Raw genomic sequence first — 22,282 nt, 5'->3', positions numbered from 1 at the left:
TCAGAAGGATTCTTGGCTCCCTTATGTGTGGAAGGACAATGGAGGAGCCGCTACAATGACGAGCTCTACGAGCTGTATGATGATCTCACGATCGTGCTGCGAATTAGACTCGCCAGACTCCGGTGGGCTGGTCACGTCATGAAAGTGACACCGGACGATCCAGCCCGTAAAGCCCTTTTAGGCAGTCCACACGGGCAGAGGAGGCGTGGTAGGCCCAAATTTAGATGGAGTGATGGCGTTGATGCGTCCGCCAGAACGGACGGGATAACGAATTGGCAGACGACGGCGCTAAACCGTGAGCAGTATCAAGGATTGTTGCAGCAGGCCAAGACCGCAAAGTGGTTGTAGCGCCTAATAAGTAAGTAAGTAAGTAAGTATGTCCATCTTGCTCAGGATATGCTTCATCTTATCTTCTTCTTTGGCCTAATGATCTTTCTTAAGTCATGACTGCCATTTCTGGCTCACTAGACTTAATAATGATATCAAGTAGTTGAACAATCAGCCCTCACTGCGGGAGAACGGTATGGATGGGATTTGAATCCCGGCGCCGTTGTCGCAACTATCATGGCTCGGCGGGTCACTAAAAAAACATTTAAAACATTTTAAGTGCTTAGAGCTTCGGTAAACCTTGAATATTAGTCTTGTAATGCATTCATTACTTCAGCAATATTTCAACAAATTGAATACAACCTTGAGGATATGGTAGATCCAAGTGGAGAATAAATTTAGACCTGTAAACCGCTGCACCCGAATACATGATTCTACCTCGAGTTTAATTCAAAAAAAAAAATCGTATCCTTTAGACGATGAGATTTACTGCAAACAGTTTAGCAGATGACACTATCAACTCAACGTAACACACAAAACGCATACAAAAAACTAAATCCCACACGGCAAATGTTACGGGAAACACTAGCGTGGTGCTGATGAGCCGTTGGATGGGAACGAAAGGGAAGACTGATTTCTAAAAACAAAAAACCGCAAAACCAAACCTCCATGCGAAAACGGGCTCGCCTACGGGCGCGCAGCGCAACAACATACCCTTAGCACCGTCGGGATGATGTTTTTAATGTTCATCGGCAGGCTGTAGTCGAGCGTATTGATATCGTTGGAGAAGCGTGCGATGATGCGGCCCCTCGGCGTGGTATCGAAAAACGTCATACCACTCCGCAGGATGCCTGCGAGCAGCCGTCGGTGAAGGATAAGCGTCGCTTGGATCGAGCCCATCACTAGAGTTAGCACGCTAAGGTACAAGCTTAGTACTGGCGGGAGCGTAAAGAAGAGAGAAACAGAGGAAGACACACAACCAATATACGGTGAATAGTGGGGAGATGAATGCCGACAAGCGATGGGGACGTGGTGGGGAAATTTGCAAAACGGATTGCTTTTCCACGCTGGAGGACATTTTTAACTATTTAGGGGGGGTTTTTGTTTGTTTGTTTAAATAGTTAGAGGATTATTACACACGAACGTTGCCACTCTCTACTGCTAGAGTTGTACAAGACGGCCCTCGCCCACATGAGACATGAGATTTTATCCGTACGTGTTTTTGTGTAGCAATGTGTATGCATGTGAGTATGTTGTTACTGTAATAGGCATTAGGACCTGAAAGCACCGGCGCCCCTTAGTGTTCCAAGAAAAAAATGTTTGTTTGGTGTGTGTTTGAAGCTCCAAAGGAAAGGATGTACTTTGTATGGGTTGATTGATTGATTAGTGTTGGCAAGTTGTTCTACACACGACCCAAGAGCGACCAAGTGATACAGAGAGATACAAACTCAACTAAACGTAACCGAAAACTGTTTCTTTAAAAACGAAAACGAGATACCCCGAAAAAGCAGGCACTCCAGGCGCGCAGGGTCGCCGGCAGATCGGAATCCGTCGTGTCAATGTCCTTGCTGAACCGATTCAGCACCCGCCCGACGGGCGTTATGTCGAAAAAGGACGTGAGCGGTGCGTGGAGCACGCGCCGCAGCAGCGTTTTGTGCAGCGTCCGGGACGCTTCCAGTGCGCCAACGTAAAGGAACAGCGTCGAGAGGAAGGTGCTTAACACTGGCGGATTGGATGGAAAGGGCATGATGCGTGATCGGTCGTTTGCAGGATATCGTTAGCGAGAAAAAAAGAGCACACAAACACACAAGAAAGACGGCAGAGTGAGAGAGAGAGAGAGAAAACAGAACGGGATACATTAGAAACGGACAAATGCACACGCACACGCACATTCACAACCGAAAGGCCATCACCGGCCACCACGGCAAAGGAACGCAGACAGCGAAAATGCACACAGGTACACACACACTGAAATGAAACTGGGAAACTTGCGCAGCTTGGAAAGGATCATTGGTCACATTTTAAGTTATGATTTGATACACACATGATACACACTTAGACAGAAGGAAGTAGTTGAGAAGGAGAGATAGAGAGAGAGGGAGAGAGAGAGCGACAGTTAAAATTACGCTAAAACATGCACAACAGAGTAGGCTTCATCATGCATATCAAGAGAGCTATAATGTAAAACAATGAAACAATGGTAAACGAAGACAGAAGCCACGTTTCAGCCAGGCTGCCGAAGGATGAGCGTTAACGCGGTGAAGAATATTTTTGTAAAGCCTAAGAACAACTCTTTAACTCTGTGTTAAATTTTCCTACGCTTTGACTAATTTAGCCTGTTGAATCATTATTCTCCTAGCAGACGTTTCGCTAATGTATCGTCCTAACCGCATGCACTAGCCCTTCCCTGAACGAAGCTCATGCTCAGCTAATCACGACTCGGCCGGCCACAAACAACGGAAACGGAATGAAATGGTTGCATCATTTACCACGAACAACATCATGAGACAGGAACGCAGAACCTGCGGCAGCGTGTTGTCGAGCACGTCCACGTCCTTCGAGAAGCGGTTCAACACCCGCCCGAGCGGGGTCGTATCGAACAGCTCCATCGGCCAGTGCATGACGTACCGTAACAGTAGCACGTGCATCTCCCTGGCGGCGGCCAGCGCACCCAACGCGAACGATAGCGAGCAGGCGAAGCTTGCCATCACTGAGGGGGAGGGTGAGGGTTTGAAGAAAAAGGGCGTGTTCCCGTGTACGTTAAAAAGAATCAAGGCATGAAATACACGCAGCAAGCGCGCAACGAATGGGGAGTTACGAGGTGAAAAACGTAGCATGCATATGTTAGGCTTTCTACTATGGAAAAGTTAGTGCAGGAAGAACCAAAAACAGAAAAAAAAGGTAATAAAAGTGCGCAAAAATAGGATTTGTGTACAGCAAAGGAAGGAAGCGGCTTTGGCGAATGCTCCGAACAGCTTTTTCCGGGAAAACTCTCCACAGCATGTGTAAAATAGATCTCGTTCTCTTGCATTAAAATCTAAATTTTCGCGCGATAATAATTGCTTCTACCCTGGTACAGACGGACGGGTACCCAAACACCAAGCCGAAAAAACCCTCCCGCGATCGCTTTTTTTTTGGTGCGCCTCGTCGCGCCATAAATCTTAACCGTTAGAACGTATCATTACCGCAAAGAACTGTGCAAGGAACGAACGGATCAGCTGCGGCAACGTGTTGTCCACCGTGTCGACGTCTTTGGAGAACCGGTTCAGCACACGACCCAGCGGCGTGGTATCGTACAGCGACATCGGCCAACGGAGCACGTACCGCAGCAGCAGTTCGTGCATCGTTTTGGCCGCATACAGTGCGCCGAGTGCGAACGTTAGGGAAGCGATAAAGTTTGCCAGCACTGAAGAGTGAATTAGGTGGTATAGGGAAAGATTAGTAGTTAGACGATGGGATAGAAAAACCGCAACGAAAGCCGGGAAAAGGGAACAAAACACTATACAGCGTTCGAGTGTGAGTGGTGTGCAGTAAGAGTGAAGCAAAAACGGACCGTTTAACTCAGTTCGAGGCAATGCGTAGCATATTTGTAACGCTTGCTACGAAATAGGTTAAAGATCCACTAAAGTTCTACATCGGTTAGGTTAGGTATTAGCAAATAAGGGTTTTAAATAAGAATGTAAAACGAATATTATTTGTGAGAATAGTTAGTGTTACAGGTAGAGAGAGAGAGAGATAGAGAGAGTGAGAGAGAGTGTAAGGTGTTGTAATAGTAGAGAAACAACCAAAAACAGGATAGAAATCATGCCTAATGTGTATCATCGAAAGTTCGCAAATTGTACTGTCACAAGTAGCAACGAAACGTAACCGACTGACGTGTGCCTTTGCTCTTGTTGAGTTTCTTGGAGTAGAGGGAAGGGTTCTCTCTGTGTAAGTTTGTGTGTACAATATAAGTTAAGCCATGTTGCACTGAAACAGTATAGAGAAAAGGACGGAAAGCGTTTTGAGCGTTCATACCTTGCCCGGCACCGAATGCACCGTAAACACCGAGATACATATCCCGAACGCTGGTATCATTTTCGGCCGATTCGTCCGTGGACCAGCGCGACAGCCACAGGTTGGAGCCAATCGAGAAGCCTTGGAAGATCATGTTCAGTATCACGGTTGCGACCGAGAGCGTTAGACCGATGCTCTTCAGATAGTGTTTGTACACTTCCCATTTAACCTGAAATGTAATACACACAAAGCAAACAAAAACCAATTAATGAACTGTGCTGAAGTAAAGTAGTACAGATGGAAGCAATTATTACACTGCCAGTTTCAGATTTTTCTTGCTCGATCAGCTTCGTTTTCGGGACGTCCGGAACGACCTTCTCTGACGTTCGACGGCGTAAGCTGCTGTTGCTATCTGTCGTCGAATTTTGCCGCGATATATCCTTTACCGAGCTGAGAAGAAATGTGCCAAAAAAGAAAACAATTTAATTTATAAATATTTAATTGAAAGAAATCATTGTAGATGTGTGTGTGCCTCGCCAGCTTCACTTACCCCGTTTCGGAAGTACTTTCACTGCGCGATCGTTTGCTGTTGGTGCGCTTCAGCTGATTGAGCAGATCCTCGCCACCGACACTGTTCTCCAGCTGTTGCTTAATTTCGTCCAGATCCTCCTCCTCCTCGCTCACCTCCTGCAGGTGCTGGATCAGGAACTCGGCAAACGCACCCTTCTTGTCCATCAGCTCCTGGTACGTTCCGCTCTCGGAAATTTCGCCCTCCCGCAGCACGTAGATCTTGTCCGTGTTCGGCAGATAGGTGATGCCGTGCGTCACCAGCACGCGCGTTTTCTTCGCCAGCAGCCCGGTCGGGCCGATGACTTGCTCGAAAATGTGCTTTCCAACGTGCGAATCCACCGCACTGAGCGGATCGTCCAGGAAGTACACGTCGGCATCGTTGTACACGGCACGGGCCAGCGAAACGCGTTGCTTCTGACCGCCGGATAGGTTAATGCCCTTCTCGCCGATTTCCGTCATATCGCCACCGGGCAGCATTTCGATGTCCGGCTTCAGTGCACACGCCTCGATGACGCGATTGTAGCGCCGCTGGTCCATCGGTTTGCCGAAGAGAATGTTGTCCTTCAGCGTCGCATTTTGAATCCACGCCTGCTGGCTGACGTACGCGATGCGACCGAGCGTATTGACACGGCCGGAAATTTTATCCATCTCGCCCAGGAAGGCGGAAAGCAGCGAGCTCTTGCCCGACCCGACCGTCCCGACCACGGCCACAATCTGATTCCTTTCCACGCGTACGTTGATGTTCTTCAGCGTGGTGTCTTCGCCACCCCAGGAAAACACACCATTTTCGATCAGCAGTGGAGAAGCTGGGGAGAAAACAGCAAATTGTTGCATACACACTCTTTTTCTACTAGGTGTTCGCTTTACTTACACTCCTTCTCGTCGTGCTGCACGTTGTCCGGGTCAAGCTCTTCCTGGTTCAGGAACGTGTTGATACGTTTCACCGAAACGCTGGTCTATGAGGGTGGATAGTTAGACACGAGCAGTGTTGAATCTTTTTTGTCTAATAACATCTGGCAGTATTGTGTTAAGTTTTATCATAAGACGAGCACAGTAAAAGTGACTTTTGAAGTTTTGTAGTAAGTTATTGAAACGATGTGCATTTCAATTTAGTGAAACATTGGCGCAAATATCGCTTCCAACTTTACCCGTAGCAGAATAGTCAGCCCTGCGTACGGGGAGGCGATCTGAATGGGATTTGATCCCCGGTTGTGCCGTGTGAAGACCAGCGTCACTCTCGCCACGACCACCATAACTTGAAAATATTTTTTGATAAATTTTGCACAATTTTTTGTTAACTAAAATGGTCCCTGAACGGAAGCGATACTTTCGCCAGTATTAATCATATCACTTAAAATTCAGAAATGTAAATTACAACACTTAACATTGCTTTTCTAAACATTAAGGCGTTTCTTACTAGAGTGAGCAGTTAATTACAATTAAACACATTGGCTACACTTTACACTAGCAGTTCCGTTATTCGTGGTAGAGTAAGTTACGGGATAGCAAAAGGTAAGATGTCAAAGATGTAACGCACGAAAAACAACCAAACTGATCAATTGAGTCTGTTACTTACTTGCACCATATTAGAGATGAGCATGGGCAACATGGACAGGGGAAACCGGAGAATGTTGAAAAGCGATAGTGAAACGAAAGCTGTGCTTGCATTCAGTACATTATTCTCGTCCACCAGCACATAGGTGGCAAAGGTGACCAACGACACCTACACGACCGGGCCACCATATGGGTTATATACATCGGGTTTGTTCAACCAATGTGCGTGTGCGTGTGGACGTGAGTGGTGTGTGTATTTTGGGATGGAAAGTGTTTGGACAGTTTGGACCCATGAATTCCGTCCCAAGGTGTGTGTTAAGGATTATTGTTGTTTGTTGTGTTATTGGTGAAGGTTGCCGCCGCCGAATGTAACAGTTGGGATTGTTGTTATATGCATGGAAAGAGAGAAAAAGAAAAACAAAGGAAAAAATAAGAGAAAAAGAGAGAAGAAAGAAAGGGAGAACAGAACGAAACGAAACGATTAATTAATCAGTGGCGAAGGTGCGAACACCAATGCTGCACACACACACACACACAGACACACTGCTGATCATGTGCCGTAGGACAATCAAAATGATGCAATTTGCAGAGGATTGCGAGAAGGATTAATAAAACGGGTTGAATGGTCCAAATAGAGCTACTCTCCGTGTTTAATGGTGTTGTTATTTGCATTCTTTCGCTTCCAGGCTTCATAGAGTTCAATGAGTTCATTAGCATGACCGACTACGGAGGAAAGCACAGAGAACACCGTGTTTGCTACTGCACACCGAACACCGGACTCCATTGGAGGAGGAGGAGGGGGAAACAGTTTGCTGTTCGTCAACGTTGTTACCTGTATTGCGTAAACGATAAGCACTGGTAGCAGCACGAGCGGCATACGCAGTATATCGAACAGCGTAAGGCACACGAATGCTTTCACCGGTGTCAGTACATGGGAATCATCGGAAAGGACGTAGGTGGCGAAGGAAATAATCGAAACCTTGGAAGATTCAATCGAGAAGGAGGAACGTTCAATTTGAAGGTTTGCCATTTAAATCACGGTCACGCGAAACCACGGAAGGCACCCCGCGGGCACCGGCTCACAACATCATTTTGAGTTACTTGCTTTAAAGTGAAACAACTATACTTTACCAAAAACGGTGCACACGACCAGATGAATGATGTTCCGGCGTTGAGGTATGCGGCTGATTTAAGCACCTTCACCTCTTTGTCACGAATCTTCAGAATCTGCTGCTCGAAGCTTGGCTCCCAAGCGTACAGTTTAAGTACCTACAAGAAAAAACCCAAAATACATTAATCGATTTAAGCTGTAACAACTATAACAGCTCCCTTCTAACTCACCTTAATTCCACTCAACACCTCGTTCATGAGCTTAACCCGCTCGTCCTTGTTTTTCATTTGCTTGATCTGCAGCGTTTTGATCATGTTCGCAATCACACCATTCACGGGAATGAGGATGATCATCACGGCCAAGCCGGCCAACACGGAGGGGCCCAAAATTTGCCACAAAAAGTACAGCGCCAGACCGATCTGCAGCGGCGCACTCCAGATCATGTTAATGTACGTTGTCAGATCCATGAACCGCTGCGCATCGACGGCCATCAGATTCACGATCTCACCGACGGTCGAACCCTTCCGCGCACTGTTGGAGATGATCAGTGCCTTGCGATAAATGGCACTGATCAGTGCCGTACGAATGCGCAGCCCGACGAAGAACATCCGATTGAAATACTGGCCCAGCAGCAGTGTCTGTGTGCCGGCCACCACAAACAGCGTGATGGCATACATCAAGCCTTTCCACATCGGTTCATCGCCGCTGACGAAATCGATAATAAGCTTCAGAATCTGGGGCGACGCGAACGTAAGCAAATCCTGGCCCAGCTTCAGGAACGAGCCGAGCAGGAAGGTACCGCCGAACGTTTTAATCAGCGCAGGCAGGATGGAGGCAATGTTTTTCGATTTCGTAGTACGGAAATCAACGCTGGCCGTGTTTCCCAGCTTCTTGAACGTGACGTCGTTGCTAGTTTCGCGCGTCTGGTACGTCTTTTCGAGCGTTTTGTTCCAATGGTGAAGGAATGCTGGCGACACTTCCTTCGAGGAGTCTTCCGGCTTCATCTTCCACAGATCGTCCACTTCCAGCGGCTTCCGGAAGCCAACCCAAGCCAACCGATCGAACCACGCGAAAAAGATACGCGACGGGAAGCTGGCAGACAGTTCCGGACAATCCTTGTCGGTGATTTCGTACTTCGACTGGCGCGGCGGTTTGTCGATAAAGAAGTTGAGCAGGAACATGAGGCACGTGAGGGAAAAGAAGATCAAAAAGCTGACGAACTGATATTCGGCCCACGAATCTTCCAGCACACGCGCTTCGTGTGCCCTGATTTCGGTGCGGGTCCGCGGTATGCTACAGATGGTCAAGAGAAACCAGAACAGAAACAAAAGGCCCGACGTTCGCATGCCGTAATGCTTGTTGAGGTACACCAGCAGTCCCGCAAATACCTGCAATTGATAGAGTAAGGAAATGAAGCAACGGTTTCCCCCGATCGTCCAGCTGGCTGTAGGCAACATCACTTACAAAAGTGGCCAGTTTGATCACCGGCGTGTAGTAGTACACTGGAGCCGATATGCCATCGGTTGAGATTGCCTTCACGAGATCAACGATGGTAAGCGCTACCAGCGAACCGACGATCAGCAGCTTCGACACGTTTACGACACTCCACGGCACATCTTTGTTGGCGCTTTTTCGCAGGTAGAACAGCTCCAGGAACGAAAACACCCACAGAAATGCACATGGTGCCCACACGAGCACGGTCTGCTGAAAGCATGGCGTCAGATCTGGATCGTCCGTGTACCAGGTGAGATTTAAGTCCTGTTGCCGGAAGAGAAGCAGTGCGTTAGCACCCGGTTGACGTTATGATGTAAACAAACCGGTTTCACAGAATGTGTGTCTTCTAGTGAAATCGTCTTCTCTTCTTCCATTCTTCCGTCACATAATTGCGGACAATTTTCGACTGTTTCGTGAGATTTCGGTAGCATATTTTAGCACACCCTTGCTCACCGACGTTTACTCTACACGAATCTGCAACACTCGAAGCATTTTGAGTGCTTTTTGCACCGATTTACTTACCCAAAACCGAGAGCCACAAAATTCATCCATTGGATGAGTCTCCATTTTTCCAACGAAACGCACCGGTGCACAGAGGGTTGGGTGCTGGTCAAGTTGATTGAAGGTCAGAACGAGAATTTTTTACTAAAATAAGAATAAAAATATATTTAAATAACAAAATAGAAATAAAATATATGTATTACTAAACAAATATCAATTTTGTAGAAAAAAAAAACGCAAATAGCTAAAAATGTGCTGGAATTTCAGATTGCTAGTGAATCGGCCACAGTGCATAGTGGGTCATAATCGGTCGAAAATATAAATCATTTTTCTATTTAGATTTATTTAATCATCCTATTACTTCAAGTTTTTGAGTTTGAGAGAGATAAAATAATCATGTATTCGTTCAAAATGCATATGAATTGAAAAAAAGCATTGAAAATCATCTTCATAGGAAAAAAATACCGCAAATACATTTGTATCAAAATCGAGCTAGATTGTCCCAGTGTGTATTCAGCAGATGTTGACGTTCAACAGTCAGTTGAGCATCCCTGTAAACTTTGACATTTCACCAAACAACTTCTACCGAGCAGCTGCTGCAGGAACGCTGTTTTTGTGCAGAATAAACAAGTGTTGTTCGCGGCAACGAATCTCGATAAAAATGAGCCGACCGTCTAAAAGTATTCTCCTTGATGGATGCGGACTGGAAAAGAGTCTGAAAATAGTGAAGGTAAGCTATTCATCCAACTGGAAGCATGGTCGAAAAGAGAGACAACGCTGCTCACTAACACGGTCCCTTCCGTTTCTTGCGGTTCGTAGAATGAAGCTGAGGAGGAGCTGGAGAACTTTCTGGCCCCGGTTGCGGAACTAGCGGAAGACATCAGTAGCGGGCGGTCTAAAGTTATTAAACCGACTCCAGGTAAGCGAACGTGCGCGCTTATAAACAATGGCCGATAAGCGGCAATGTCGGTTAAAACACTCATTGGAAACGTGTTATCACGTGTATGTTTATTGTTTGCCCGGACCGTTACGACAGGCTAGCAAATTGTTACAATAATACAATTTCGGTGGTTCGAAAAAAGCTATAAAAAGAATATCGCAACCAGAATGATGGGCAGAGTACAGATAAGAGATGCTCATCACGCAAGACGCGCAAAGCGAAGTTAATGCTGATTGCAATCCAGTTTTGTTTCGCAACGTTTCGTCACAAAGTGGGAGAGACTCGCCGTTCCTTGCGTGGGAAGCCAAGCTTGGTGAAAACTGTTCTTTCAAGATATGTAACCCTTTCACAAATCATAAACTGGCGCTAGAGTAAGGCTTATCTTGCTTGCTAGTGAGGAGGAGGATGATTGATTGATTAGGGCGCTCGTTAAAATCGATTCTACCGATGGACCAACGTGTTCGTGCATGTTTTAACCTGTTTCGCGAGCACGTGCCACACTACTGATTTGCTGCGCGAGGAATTATCAGGCTGGCATTGTGATAGACACACCGTAAGCCATCCCCGCCGAACTGGAAAGTAATGTGAGGTGGTGTAATATAAATGTAGGACGAACGATTGTAGACCTGTGGCAAATAAAGCCGGAGCGTGTGCCAAATTGGGGTCCAGTAGCTGCTAAAGCCAAGCAGCAACGTTTCAGCCCGGCGAGCTCATCTGCTTATCTTAGCTGCTGTCCCACTGTTATCATTCTGCCTCTATGAATAGTTTGCTCAAGGCTCTTTTTGTTCAAACCCTTTCGAGCGTCAACGAACGACGGCATGTTTAGTAAGTAAACCTTTGACCACTTACTAACAATCACATAACCTCCTGCGGTGTAAATCAACAGGAATGTGTAGCTATTGCTTAAAACCCACAACAAATGCCCTATCTCACACGGCAGTCGATGCTGCCTGGCGTGGGGCAAAAGAATAAAGCACGGTAAAATTGCTAACCTCCCCGGTGGTATATGGGGCTGGTGCTGGAGTGCGACCAGCTGTTATCATTGATTGGGTGCCAGCTAGCAAAACGCGAACAATGTATGAAACGAGCAACCATACACATGACGCCTCTCTCACCGTCATCAGCTGATAATAGTGCGTTCTTATCACGGACGCAAACAAACCGGCGGTCCGATCGCGACATTGCCAAGCGGAAAAGTAGCAAACCAGTCGGTCACCATAAAGCACGATGGGAATCTCGATGTAGCTACGATCCGCCCATGGGCGATGCCTTCCGGATGAGGCATACGTCCCGGGAAAATCAACTCAATCATCATGTAGCGTTTAGCATTTGCAATAGTGCAACACATCATCATCACTCCACAAGTAGGAGCAAAACCTCTCGCAATCTATGTAAGCTTCCTCGCGCATGAACGATCGTGCCTGAACCTAACTAATTTCTGCCAGTCATTGCGTCGTGTGTCGCGATCATCTCTTTAGCACTGCTTCTTCCTGTCCGTCCGACAATTGCCGTTGGATTCTTGGTTCGTTACGCATCTTTTTTTTTTGCGCTAGAACTTTCAAGCTTCCCGTGCGAGAGGAGAACAAGTTTTTGGTGTTGGTCCATCATCATCAACATGATCGTCATCATCGTCATCATCCCTTTTGATCTTCCGCACTAACGGGGCACCCAGCTCGCGAACACGAGCGCTTACTTGACCGTACTTGGGTGTTACTTTGCGGCGAGTTGGTGTAAAATGTATGTACCAATGTTCACTCATTTGCCACACATATAGCTGCGAACCGTGGGGGACACCTTTTAACCATTAACACGGCACACACACACACACACACACACACACAAAACAATTCTGGCGCAAGCTCACCACCGGGTCGCATTGTTCATGATCCGTCATACGTAAATTTAATAAATCACTGCTCTCTTCTCAGTTCCGCCCGCAACTGAGGCACTGGGAACATATCTATGTTTATTTTACGTACGTGTCGTGTTCCAAATTAAGTGTTAGAGAGCACACACATGCACACCGTTTGAGTACGCTCGAATTTGAATATGGTTGTCGTCCGGTGAAAAGGCACCTGTTCTCAGGCGTGGTTTGTGGTCGGGACGACTGGACAGTTTTTTTTGGAGTTCAGATTTAATGTTTTATTTGAACTTTAAACTAAATCTTTTAGAGCTTAATATATTTAGAGCCAAAACTCAAGCGATTGCCTTGAAGCTCGAGTGACGAAAAAGCAATTGAAGATCTTTAGACGACAACCTTAGCCTGGGTGTTTCCTCGTAGGATCCTCTGTTAGGATTCAACTTATCTATTTTAGTTTTATTTAAATCTCCTTCCAAAGTCTTACTTGGCTTAGTATTTTTTTAAGCTGGGTTTAAATCCTAATTGAAGACCAAATTTGAATCTAACAAACGACTTAACGGCTACCCAGACATAAAGGCTTCAAATTCTGATCTCCGCTGTAAACACTCCGCTACACGCAGCTAGACCGGATTTGGATGTACCGAACGAATGATGATGATGATGATGAGACAAACCGTCTGTTTAGGAACGGTTTTTTGTTGTACGTTTGATTGCATTCTTGTGGGACCTTTTTTTGTGCGTGTTACTTCTGTGTAGTGAGCTCCTAACACATAACCACGATCACGATCTTTAAACCACCCCGATAGCAAGCTGGACGTTAACGTTTGCTTAAAGTCGCGTTTGTTTGTTTCCCTTATGGTGATTTTCCTGTGTTTTTTATGTTGCGATCTTTCGGCATTTACCGGAATTCCACAACCATCAGCAGAAGAGAACGCGGGGACGGTAGAATCTTCCCTCTCTATGCGCGCTGATGCTTTGCAATTTAAATATCTTCTTTTCAATCAACTCAGCTTCCACCAGCGGCGAACGTACGTTCGCGATTCAATCACACTAATTCGTTTTGGCCCCGTGCTGGGGCATCATTTAAGAATAATTGTTATCGTGGATTCTCACACATGCCCGCTGCACCGACGATTAACGAAGTGAGCTGGGATTGTCACGCGAAAGCCACCAACCAACCAACCAATCACACACACACACACAGATACGTACGCGCACAGTCACAATTCGATTCGATTGTTAATGGAATAGCGCCACACTAATAATTCATGTTCTCCTCCTGTCTCGCGGCACACCACCAGCATTACGGCTGCCGCACTGCTGCGTTCGATGTCAATCTAATATCGGGTTAGCTCCTCGGTTAAGTGAGGAAACTCGTGCCCAGCGCGATCCCGCCAATCGCATCGAATAGAATTGCTCTGAACTGAGCGGCGGTTCAGTTCATCGTTCCAAGCCCGACATATTGCACAACGTTGATATAGGAAGCTCATCATCCGCATCCGCATCTCCCCACCGTCCCCTTCGTTTGATTTAAATATACACATACACCCTCCAAGATCGTGTATGAAACTGTGGCAAAAACAATCAAAAACTACCGTCTGTCGTCAACCGTAGTTCCTCCGCGGTTGTGGCGGGTACGTAGATAAGTATATTTAAATTCGAGTTCAATGAAACACGTGGTGCTCCTGTTTTTCGGTGGCACACGCTACACCTCTAGCGTCCACATGTAATTGGCGGTTTGGAATGGAAAGTCGGTTAAATTAAATTTCCACCTCACTTTGCGCACGGTCAAGAACAAAACGATTCGTAACAGAGCAATCGTTAACCGTCCGGCTGATTGGTCATATGATTTAACGACGGTTTAACTCTGTACCGCACACATGATAAGGCGATAAAAAGTACGAAACGCAGGTACTACTTACATCCTACTGCTTTGCTTTCACACTGCACTTTCCTGCACTGCACGCCTCACAAAAAATGGTCACAAACTATGCTAGTCCCACGGGTGAGAACTAACTGAACCACCACGAGCCTGAGATCACTGTTCCGAGCAGAGCTGTGGGCCCGCTAGTGCCGTCGTCCGCTTGGTGCGTCCGTTCCGAATGAACTGAAACGCCGCGCGCGAGAAGCTTTCGGTTCGGTTCCGCGATCTCTCGGGCCGGCGCTGCGTGTCTACAATCGTCATCATCAACATCATCACCATCGCCGCCGTCGTACACACCAACACAAGCCAAGCGAGCAGTGGTCCAACAACATACAACATTGTTGAGGAAAGTTTGGTGCGGCTTTTTCTAGCAGGGTTTGTGGGGTAGAATAGTAGGCTGGGATAGCGTCGCAACAGTAGTCGCAAGATTTACTCGTATATTTTTGGCTAAAGTATTAATAGATGCCTCACCGCCCCACCTCCCACTCTCGGCACTCACTTTTCGCTACTGAGTTACCTTAAATTTAGGTAAAAGTTAAGCAAAAGTATTAAAAATTGTTGTAATAATAATTTATAATAATAATAAATAATGGATAAAAAAATAATTATATTAAAAAGTTTGAAAAGAGATACACTTTTGCGTAACTCACTTGTAAAAATGAGTGCCCGTGAGTGGGGGGGCATCTGTTCAGACTCTAGCTATTTTTTTTAATTAAGTGCTGTTTAATGGAACTTTTTTGTAAGACATAGAATGATTTTTGTTGATAGATTGTTTGCCTCTGGTAACTTAAAGTTAATTTATGTTATGTATGTTTTAAACTTCCTTGCACTGGTGGCTGTTTCTTCGGCAGATTCGAACAGTTTTGGCCAACCGATCCCACATTTGTGAGGGGACTGTTCAGACAACATTTATATTACAGCAACAAATCTGCCTGTTTTGCAACTTTAAATGACTTGTCTTCTTCTTCCTTGGCACTACAACCTCGAGAGGTCTCGGCCTACCATTTCTGGTTTCCTGTGACTTCGTTTTACCCGGAGTAAAGTAGTCAGCCTTACGTACGGGGGGGAGGCGGTCTGGATGGGATTTGAACCCCGGTCCTGCCGTGTGAAGACCGGCGCCGCTGTCGCCTCCAATGACATTAAAACGATTGAGACCTGCGAGGGGGCCGGTGATAGATGTGCGACACGGGGCGGCGGTCTTCACATGACAGGACCGGGTTTCAAATCTCATCAGGGCCGTTCTTCCCCCGTTGTGACGACTGTCTCTCTATAGTACTATGCAGTATCAATAATTCTTGTAACCCAGAAAAGGCAGGCATGACCTAGGAGGTCGTTAGTCCAAGAAAGAAGAATAAGTGACCTTAAATCTTCCGTGTAAAAGTTTTCCCATACTCCGGTTGACCATTACCTAAATGAGACGTTAAAATAATGGATTTATTTTAATAATGGACTTCCTATAATCATGTACAATCCTTTGATAATTGGTGGCACATCGAATAAGCTTGTTGTTTGGCGGTCGCTTGAATTAAATCCCATAAGTTTGCGTATCGTGTGGCACTGCTGAGGCAATGCCTGATAGAGCAGGTGACGAAAAGCTTGTTTAAGCACGACCACCAGAATCATCGAAGACGGTTGTGGTCGAAGCAGAAAGAATCTTCCGGACAATCGTGATTTACCTATTAACCCACAAAAGAACTGGTTTGATGAGCCGGGAAGTGCATAGTGCATTATGGAGCTTTGAAAGCTTGCTGCCCAAACTATCAATTCCGATCTGTACTTTCCGCTGATCTTTAACCGGATCATCAAAGGCGTTGTATTCCACACCAAGTTAATCATTAGAAAACACTCAAAAATAACAAAATACCTCTTTTTATTGGAATGCTTATGAACATTTAGCTGAAAACCCCTGCCATTCGCCCACATAATGAATGGGGTGATGATCGGGCTGTAAGTGTGCAATGTTGTTTTTTTTTTCTGCCCTCCTGCTTTTCTGGTCACACAAGCTGTCCTTTGTCCCACATTATTAATGAGCTCGCTTCCTTCCTTTCCACCAATTATGGTAAGGTCTTGAAATAGCGCAACACAACTAATTCACCATACTTTCTGCTCTACATTTTAGAGCGTGAAACATAATATTTCTTGACGAGGGCACTAGAAAACACACACACCCCGGTGTGGGTTAATGGTTCATCGAATACCGTCGATATTGTTTTGCGGCACTGCGGTTTCTATGTATGGGTAGTTGGGAATAACTACACCAAAAAAAAAAGTATCGTATCGGAACGAAGCCACTACTACCAAACAAAAAGCTACCACCACCTTTGCGGTGACTGCAAAAAGGGGGTTGGAAAGTGGGTGGAGATCAGGTTGGGGAGACACTCATGTTACACCGGTGGTGGTAGGTAGCCCGGCTTCTATGGCTTCGGCCGGTGGTTGGTGCGTGCGCGCTTCCTTATCTCGTTCGGCGCTTCGCACGATAACGTCATCATTGCACTAGAAGGATGATCAGAAGGGGAGGATAACGTCATGAAACGCGCCGACTGGTCATCGACTGCTGTGCGCGAGTGTGAGATGACGAAAATTTTAGCCAGTCATTGTACGTCCCCCCCCCAACCAACCAAGCTTACGGTACAAACAAACAAGAAAATCTGTGTCCGTTAGCGTTCTGTTTGTGTTGTGTTTTTCGATGGGATAGGAGAAGGATTGTCCTTCATGTTGGGACAAGTTCACGATCGTACGGGAAGATGATTATATTTATCAAACGGACTGCAAATCGGCAGTCTAGTTGATGGATGGTTTTGCTTTTCTGAGAATTTTGCGATTAAATTAGTGTCATTTCGATGGAAAGGGTTTATTACTCATTTCTTTTCTTTCGTTTTTTTCCTGAAAGCAATGCACTTGGGCACATATCTTCATTACGGAAGATCTCGAAAGTACCTTAGCAATTGAAATGCTTTATGATCGTTTCCCGATATCTCGAGGTTTAGCGACAGTCAAAGATTATTTATTTTATTTATTAATGATTACGGACTGATGCCGTATGGTCACCACCGCATGTGGTGAATGTGAATTAAACTCACGCAAAATACAATTAAACGAAATTAACTAGGCATTTCCTCCTAGTTATTTGCCATATCGCGGGCATGGCCGGGTGTGTGTGTTGTAGGTTTTTTGGTCCGGTTCTATTGTTGTGGCTATGACTTCCATGGGGTTTGGTTTGTTCCGGTTGTCTATTGTAGAATCAGGGCTTGACTGAAACAAACAAGCACAGTTATTTGGACAAACATAAATTTTTCTGCGTGCAATGTTCTCCAAGCAGCCCAGCAATGACACAGCCCGTGATCGACCAAGTCAACATCGAACTCAAAAGCGATCGGCGGATTCCATCTCGCAACAGCTGGAGTGACACCGCTGTTTACGAGGCTGTACCTGCTGGCCACTCCCGAGCCTAGCTCTAGGCGACCCCGCTGTACCAAAGCTGGACTGACTTGGAGCACAGACGAAAAAGCCTGCCTCCTTTTAACGGCAGTATGAAAATTGCCCTCGAATGCAATTGCTTGGTCAACGGATCACCCGTTGAAAAAAAACGTAAGACATGGACAGCACAACGAATAACAAAAAAGGGATGGCGGATATGGATTGGAAGGATAATGGGGATGCGGAATCAAAGGATAAGATCGTTGTCTCTGGCGAATCGAAAGATGAGCCTCATGTAGGCGAGGTCCCTAGTCGCCAACACTTCTCTTATTTCTACACCCGACATTTATTTCTACATTTCGACTACGCCCAACAAGGAGGGTCTTGTGGTTTCAAACTCCACGCAGGACCACAGCAGGTGATCCACATCGTGAAATCCGTCACCGCAGACACACACCTTCGTCTGAGCCAGAGTTATACGCTGCAGATGAGCATTTAACGCGAATTGATTCGACATAAGTCGAGACATCATGCATATGAATGTCCGGTCCACAGAGATCCCACCGAACCAAGGGTGCGCAGGGACACTTGCGGAGAGATCGAGAAAAGGAAACGCCCGAGATTGTCCGCCTCCCACATGCTCTGCCAGCGAGACAGGAAAAGTTGCTGTGGTAGACGAAGAAACTCTCGGGCCGAGATCGGACGGTCGTAAAATGCGCCTTGTTGGACGGTCTGTTTTGGCCAGTGAGTCTGCCTTCTCGTTGCCGGGAATTCCACAATGAGAAGGTACCCAAATTAGCGAAATCCTGAACGCCTTGTCGAACATTGAGCCAAACAATTCTATCATTTTCATGGTAAGGAAATCCTGACTCTTAACAGCCTTCGGGGATCTTAGTGCTTCAATAGCGCTAAGGCTATCTGTGAAGATGAGGTACTGATCCGAAGGTCTCGCTGTTATAATCAATAGTGCGTACTAGATTGCGGCTAGTTCTGCGGTGTAGACACTACACGGCTCCCGCAATTTGAAAAATGCTTCGGCGGACTCACTTAAAACACCGAAGCCTTCCTTAGAGGATGATCCATCAGACAGTCAAAGATGATGTCAAAATGTTGGAAATATCTCGCAATATAATTCTGAGACCCGATGGGAGGTCCTGAATCACCGGAGAGCTTGTCAAATAATTTTCATCAAGTCATTAATTTAAACAACCGACTCACACCTCAACACATCTCATTTTTGTTTGGCGTGTGAATGAACAATTTCGCGTAATTAAGATGCTAAAGGAAGGCTCGGCGCTATTAAAAAAAGGAGAATGACCCAAGGGAATTAAAAGGGAATCCTTGTAGTTTGCAGGACAAATTCCGTTCCAGATCGTCACCCCGTATTTTTGTGCAATGCTTGCGATTTGGGCGTTCCGCAAAAATAAGAGCTTATTTCATCCTGGCAAATTCATAATTTATTTGGTCTGCTGATCGGTGTTAAGAGATCACCCTGAAATTCCTGAATCTTCATTGCTGTATTTTTCGTTACTTTTTATTTGTTTTTTACAACCTGTTTGTATGATTACAAAATTATTACCCTTTCCTTTTTAAAATTATTGTCTGTTTTCCCAAAACAAAAGTCGTTTAATCATTCATAACTCAGTGTCCGCTAATTGCTATGTGTTGCTGGTTTTTCTTCTCTTCTTCTGCTTCACAAGGCTTCTGCATCAAAGCGTACAAAAAGGATACGAAGGAAAAGTTTTTCATCAACCTCTGCCAAACGGATAGCATTCCGCCGCCGCGCGACATCACCGAGGACGAGCTGATCCGCACCCTGAACGATGGCGATCCGAACTCATTCCGCATACCGATGAGCATTACCGTGCCGCGCCCAACCATGGACAAATCCAACCAAGGCTGCCAGGTGTGTGACATTGCGATCAGCACGAAGTTTTACGCGAAAATTGCTTCCGGTGGGTTGCTGCGCGAGTTCCTGATCAGCGTGCTGTTCGATGGGCTAGAAAACAAGTACAACATTGCGCTGGACGAAACGAACTTTCGCGTGCTGAAGAACAAAAAGGTCGTCGACCGGTTGATCTCGCACAACATCCAGAACCGGGATGTGAAGCAGGTGATCGAAAGCTACCCGCACCAGTCGGCCGAAGATCAGGCCCTGCTGACCGAGCTCGATAATCCGCGGCCGCTAGCTAAGCAGGCCGGCAGGAAACCACTGATCGAAGAGATCGACGCCGGCACGGTGAAAACGGTCAAGAACGAAACGAACAGCTCGCGCACGGTGGTACCGTTGGCGGAACCGGAACCGTACGTGCCCGATCCGACAAAGCTGGCCATCTCGCAGGCCGCTACAAAGAAGCCGGAAAGTAAGCTGTTCCGTGAACCGGCGGCCGGACGGGCGAAACAGTTGATTGGCGAGTTTCATCTGCCGGATTGTGTAAGTCTTTGCCAGCGATCCGGGACGTGGGCTTTGGTTGTTACTCTGCTATCTTGCTTTCTTTTACGAACAGATTTCTTCGAGCGAAATCACGCTAGACGTTGGGGAGGATCGCATTTTGTTGGAAGCGCGCAAGAAAGGCTATCTGCTGGACGTGTTCGTGGACTACCGAATCGACGAAAGCAAGGTGGAGGCCCGGTTCGATACCACCACAAAGATACTTCAAGTAACGATGCCGGTTTTGGCTGCTTAAACCGGGCGACGTGTGGTGTAAATGAGTGTTCCTTTTGTTAAGCTACTTTAAACTAGTTACACAGGTTTTAGCGGTTTTCTTTGAGAATTTCTTTTCAAATAGTATTGCTTAAAAACAAAACAAATGCCCCAAGTCAGTGTGTCTGATTTCGGTTATAATTTAGTGAAGCTGTCTTCATTTTTGGTCTCCTCGTTTTGTTCACACCTGCTTCAACAAGCTCAGCTTGGCCGCGGTCGCCTCCCGGGCCAAATGTAACGTACTGCGGCGATCCTCCTTTGCCGGCGGCCCATCCCGACAGCCCGCCAGCTGTCGTTACGCATTCAAGTAGTTCGTACCGTACTGGGGCTTGAGCGGGCCCCGCTCTTCGCTGTCGTTCAGATAGTCCTCGTACTGGGCACCCTTGTGCGATGAGTGTAGCAGCTCGCGCTTCGGCCGCATAATGCCTTTCACGTCGCTCAAGCTAATGTCCATCTCGCGGAACGCGTTCAGCAGTATCACAGCGACGATCACGACGAAAAAGCCGCACAGATCGCCAATAATGTCTTCGGCGCGCATGTGGCGCCATTCCTTGAACAGGATCGCCGACGCGGTGATGACCAGCGTCGTGAAGATGACGTAGTAGATCGGTGTCACGATGCTGGTGTTGAATATGTCCAGCGCCTTGTTGAGGTAGTTCACCTGTATGCCCACGAACACGACCGTCACAATGATGAGAAAGTACGGAAGCCACAGCCCGAAGTCGTTCGACCTGCCGGACAGGGTGTCGCGCAGTGCGAGCCCGAGCGCTTTGCAGGACATGACCGTTAGGCTACCGATCGCGGAACACAGCAGAATGTAGACCGCTACGTGCTTGTGCCCGTACCGCGGTCCAATGCAGCACGCGATGAAAAGCGAAAGGGAGAGAATCAGCACGACGTACGTAATGAAGGTGGGATCTTGCAGCATGTTAATCAGCAGATTCAGATCCTCCACCTCACCCTCCTTCGGCGAGTGTATGACGATGATGGTCGATCCTACGATGCAGAGAAAGCAGCCAAGTTTGCCGAGCAGATTTAACCGTTCGTTCAGGAACTTGGAAGCCATAACGGCGGCTACGATCACGCTAAGGGCACCGAGCGGCGTCACGAGCGAGGCCGGCGCAAAGGCATAAGCGGCAAAGTTGGCCGCCTCTCCAACACCCACTGCAAGAGAAGGAAAAGCGGAGAGAACGGTTGTTTAGAACGGCTCTCAGAAGCATCGTCGTCTAGTCGCAACATAGTAGGCCTTATCAAATTCTCTCGTTCCCCCCCTCACAGACGCATGCAAACGAGGAATGTCGCTGTTCTGTGGAATGATTCATCTGTTTGTACTCACTGCAGATAAGGCCTGCCCACCAGATCCAGTCACGCAGGTAGCCAAACCCGCCAGCACTGGCCCGCACCGAACCGACCCGGGACAGCCGGAGCAGACCAATTTTCTTGATGATAAAGCTAGACCCGATGAAAATGCTGCTGGACAGGGCCAGCGCAAGTCCGATGTAAAAGTCGCGCTCCATGTACAGCTCGTCGATGCTCGGAGGCGGTGGCACCCCTTGGTTGGGGGAAGGCATCGTTGCTCCACACGGTACGGTAGTTGCTTTAATTGATTTCCACTGCTTGTGCTCGGAGTGTGTGTGGGGGGTCGTATGATGTTTTGCTTCACCTCGCTGAGTCGACTGTCGATAAATGGTCACAATTGGTGGGACATGGTTTCTGCATACACTGCACTGGGAACTGGCACTACCGGAGTTTCGTTATCGGATCGAGTAGAAACGCGAAAAACAGCGGTAACTTAATTTTAGCTACAATCGGATTCTCACTCGTTCTGTGATGTTTTGTTTACGCTTCGATCTGATTAGAGCAGTCGAATGAATGAGACAGCA

At 46.9% G+C, this 22,282-nt stretch overlaps 3 protein-coding genes across 13 annotated transcripts in view; 1 reads left to right on the top strand and 2 right to left on the bottom strand.

The window, feature by feature from the left end:
• Positions 1-14,469, bottom strand: part of LOC118513387 (multidrug resistance-associated protein 1) — a 24,442-nt gene extending 9,973 nt beyond the window's left edge. For 2 of the 10 annotated variants that reach the window (XM_036059061.1, XM_036059060.1), the window contains exons 1-10: positions 14,277-14,469; positions 9,575-9,697; positions 9,023-9,316; positions 7,789-8,946; positions 7,579-7,716; positions 6,470-6,616; positions 5,765-5,849; positions 4,874-5,699; positions 4,638-4,773; positions 4,345-4,552 (exon numbers count right to left, since the gene is read on the bottom strand). In XM_036059061.1, coding sequence (XP_035914954.1) covers positions 4,345-4,552; positions 4,638-4,773; positions 4,874-5,699; positions 5,765-5,849; positions 6,470-6,616; positions 7,579-7,716; positions 7,789-8,946; positions 9,023-9,316; positions 9,575-9,619 — 3,037 coding nt within the window. In that variant the 5' untranslated portion in view covers positions 9,620-9,697; positions 14,277-14,469. Of the gene's footprint in view, positions 1-1,041; positions 1,263-1,825; positions 2,050-2,816; positions 3,038-3,512; positions 3,734-4,344; positions 4,553-4,637; positions 4,774-4,873; positions 5,700-5,764; positions 5,850-6,469; positions 6,617-7,279; positions 7,427-7,578; positions 7,717-7,788; positions 8,947-9,022; positions 9,317-9,574; positions 9,698-14,276 lie in introns of all 10 variants that reach the window. The other 8 variants (XM_036059065.1, XM_036059064.1, XM_036059056.1 and 5 more) reach the window with 7 other exon arrangements.
• LOC118513392 (PIH1 domain-containing protein 1) lies at positions 10,109-20,540 on the top strand. Of its 2 annotated transcripts, XM_036059073.1 has the most exons (4): positions 10,111-10,283; positions 10,373-10,472; positions 19,396-20,129; positions 20,203-20,540. In XM_036059073.1, exons 1-4 carry the CDS (start codon positions 10,215-10,217, stop codon positions 20,380-20,382), a joined length of 1,083 nt encoding a protein of 360 aa, XP_035914966.1. In that variant the 5' UTR covers positions 10,111-10,214; the 3' UTR covers positions 20,383-20,540. The 2 variants fall into 2 exon arrangements, with proteins under 2 accessions (XP_035914965.1, XP_035914966.1); XM_036059072.1 differs by having other exon boundaries at positions 10,109-10,283; positions 19,396-20,540.
• On the bottom strand, positions 20,439-22,282 carry LOC118513394 (magnesium transporter NIPA2). Its single transcript, XM_036059075.1, has 2 exons — positions 21,736-22,282; positions 20,439-21,563 (listed from the first exon to the last, which is right to left on the bottom strand). The coding sequence occupies exons 1-2, from the start codon at positions 21,968-21,970 to the stop codon at positions 20,695-20,697; spliced, it is 1,104 nt and encodes a 367-aa protein (XP_035914968.1). The 5' UTR covers positions 21,971-22,282; the 3' UTR covers positions 20,439-20,694.

This window comes from Anopheles stephensi, chromosome 3, assembly GCF_013141755.1.
Source record: "Anopheles stephensi strain Indian chromosome 3, UCI_ANSTEP_V1.0, whole genome shotgun sequence".
NCBI classification, from domain to species: Eukaryota; Metazoa; Arthropoda; class Insecta; order Diptera; family Culicidae; genus Anopheles; species Anopheles stephensi.
This window is presented reverse-complemented; position numbering and strand designations above follow the sequence as displayed.

What these genes read in the sequence shown, in the direction of transcription:
- LOC118513392 (XM_036059072.1), top strand. Translation starts at nt 10,215, where the DNA reads ATGAGCCGACCGTCTAAAAGTATTCTCCTTGATGGATGCGGACTGGAA. An exon ending in AGAGTCTGAAAATAGTGAAG is followed by an intron (nt 10,284 to 10,372) that starts GTAAGCTATTCA and finishes TGCGGTTCGTAG; the next exon opens with AATGAAGCTGAGGAGGAGCT. An exon ending in AGTTATTAAACCGACTCCAG is followed by an intron (nt 10,473 to 19,395) that starts GTAAGCGAACGT and finishes CTGCTTCACAAG; the next exon opens with GCTTCTGCATCAAAGCGTAC.
- LOC118513394 (XM_036059075.1), bottom strand. Translation starts at nt 21,970, where the DNA reads ATGCCTTCCCCCAACCAAGGGGTGCCACCGCCTCCGAGCATCGACGAG. An exon ending in GTGGGCAGGCCTTATCTGCA is followed by an intron (nt 21,564 to 21,735) that starts GTGAGTACAAAC and finishes CTTCTCTTGCAG; the next exon opens with TGGGTGTTGGAGAGGCGGCC.